This window comes from Tarenaya hassleriana, unplaced genomic scaffold (genome assembly GCF_000463585.1).
Source record: "Tarenaya hassleriana unplaced genomic scaffold, ASM46358v1 Cleome872, whole genome shotgun sequence".
In the NCBI taxonomy this organism is placed as follows: Eukaryota; Viridiplantae; Streptophyta; class Magnoliopsida; order Brassicales; family Cleomaceae; genus Tarenaya; species Tarenaya hassleriana.
The window spans coordinates 3,926-6,360 of record NW_010971130.1 but is presented as its reverse complement, the minus strand read 5'-3'; the positions used below and the strand labels follow the sequence as shown (position 1 = coordinate 6,360).

Genomic DNA, 2,435 nt, shown 5'->3' with positions numbered 1-2,435 from the left:
TCGAACCGATCGGTTTCATAATGCGACACGATCGGTTTGAGTTTCTGTAACTTTTTGCTTCGAACTCTGTTTTCAAAACGATCGGTTGAAGGTCGTGAACCGATCGGTTCGACTTTCTATAGAATTTTGGCTTTGAGATCATGTTTAAACCGATCGGTTTCCTGGCCTGAAACGATCGGTTCATACTTCTGAGCAGTACTGTCGAATGTGTTGATGAAGCAAGCAAATTCTGTTGATGACGATTGTTTGATATTTTTGTCCAAAGTGAACTCCACCGTCTCATCTCCAATCTTCATTGTTAGTCTACCTGCTCTAACATGGATAACAGCATCTGCAGTGTTAAGGAATGGACGACCAAGAATGATAGGTACCTTAGAGTCTTCGTCCATATCGAGAACCATGAAATCAACCGGGATATAGAAATTTCCGACTTTCAGCGGCACATCCTCGAGTATCCCAATGGGGTATTTGACAGAACGATCGGCAAGTTGGAGAGTCATTCTAGTGGTTTCAGCTCACCCACATTCAGCTTCTTGAAGATCGATAATGGAAGAAGACTGACGGCAGCTCCTAGATCACAGAGTGCACGATCGATGGAAATATTACCCAATTTACAAGGGATTGAAAAGCTACTTGGATCGGACCGCTTAAGCGGGAGCGGATCAAAGCGCTGCATTCGGCAGTAAGCGCCACAGTTTCTTTCTCATCGATCCTCTTCTTGGTCAGAATGTCCTTGAGGTACTTCGTATATGAGGGAATATGCAAAATAGCATCAGTGAATGGCATGGTTACCTCGAGTTTCTTTAGCATCTCAACGAACTTCGCGAATTGGCTATCTTCGTTGTGCTTCCTCAGGCGAGATGGAAACGGTACTGGTGGTGGTCTAGGAGGAGGAGGCACGTAAGCTGGCTCAGGTGTATCATCAATAGTGTCTAAAACTGTGGATCTCGAGCTATCGCCTTGCTCAACCATCGGTACATGTGCACGAGGGTTAGTCTCAGAGTTACCTGGAAGAGACCCAGATTGTCTTTGAATGGCTGATGCCAGCTGAGCAATCTGGTTGTCTATGTTCTTGAAGTGAGCCTCGATGCTTGCGAACTGAGCTCGAAATTCCTGATTCGTCTTCTCTTGACTCTGCAAAAACTATATAAGGAGACCGTACGTATCAGGGTTAGATTCTAGATTACCTGGAGATGAAACATTGTTGTAGGATTGTTCCGGAGCTCTGTAGTTGGATGTCTGATTAGGACCCCTGGATTGAAAAGCAAAGCCGGGAGGAATCCTCTGGTTTGAGTTGTTGGATACTCTGAAGTTGTTCGACGTGGGATTCTCAACATTGTTTGACTTGTATGAGAGATTGGGATGATTTTTCCACCACGGATTGTACGCATTCGAGTAGGGGTTATTGGCCACATAGTTCACACCTTCGATTCTCTCATCTAGTGCGTACATACCGAGCTCCTCTTGTGTTGGCGTCGAATGTTCGGTCCTAGAGGATCGAGTGGAATCCTCGAGCTTAGCATAGAGGACAACCAATTGTTCGAGAACCATATGTATGGTTTGATCATTGCCTTTCCTTGGCAAATCTCTAGAGTACTCATTCGGAGCGTCTTCTTCTTGGGCCATCATCTCAATATGTTCTTCTAGCTCAGCGAATGACTTGTTCTGGATGCTCCCACCGCAAGATGCCCGGATCAAGGTCTTGGTATCCATCCTGAGTCCTCAGAAGAAGGTGTTGATTAGGTAGTTCTTATCTAGCCCGTGATGAGGGCAAGACTTTTGATATCCCTTGTACCTCTTCCAAGCGTCATAAAGACTTTCCCCATGATCTTGCTTGAATGAATGAATGCCAGAAAGAATGGCTTGAGTGCGGTGAGCTGGGGAAATTTTTGACATAAACTGCACTTCCAACTGTTCCCAGGTGTGGATTGAATCAGGTATCAAATCATAACACCATTCCAAAGCAGCATCCAGGAGAGTCCAGGGGAAAGCAATTAAGCGAAGTGTATCCTCTTTCACCCTGTTATCTCTCTTGATAGAACGGTACATCATCTTAAAGCAAGTTAAATGTGTGTTCGGGTCTTCGTTCGGCCTACCCCGGAAAGCATTGTTGCCCAACATCTGAATAGTAGACGGGTTCAGCTCGAAACTAGATATGTCGATGGCCGGTAATCGAATACCAGCCAAAAGCTCAGTGTGCTTAGGCGTGTTGTATTGGGCAAAGGTTGAGTCAGCATTGCCTTCGACACCATCAGGAAGAGCAAAATCTCAGTTGTTCTCCATCTGTCTTTGCTGTCGTCGGAGGCGTGTGATGGTTCTTTCAAGTTCAGGATCAAGAGATACTAGGTCTGATATCCCAGAACTCCTAGTCATGCACTAGTGAACCCTACACACAGATGAAAAACAACAGACAAACAAAGAAAACGTGAGAAATC

At 45.3% G+C, this 2,435-nt stretch overlaps 1 protein-coding gene across 1 annotated transcript; it reads right to left on the bottom strand.

Annotated features, from left to right (window-relative positions):
• Nucleotides 1-371: 371 nt before the first annotated feature.
• LOC104803435 lies at nucleotides 372-2,240 on the bottom strand (the record flags this gene model as incomplete). The annotated part of the gene is made up of 4 exons (XM_010527365.1): nucleotides 372-446; nucleotides 607-1,143; nucleotides 1,306-1,714; nucleotides 1,796-2,240. Coding segments are annotated over 4 exons (1,466 nt in total), but the record flags the coding sequence as incomplete, so codon positions are not given.
• Between the last annotated feature and the right edge of the window lie 195 nt (nucleotides 2,241-2,435).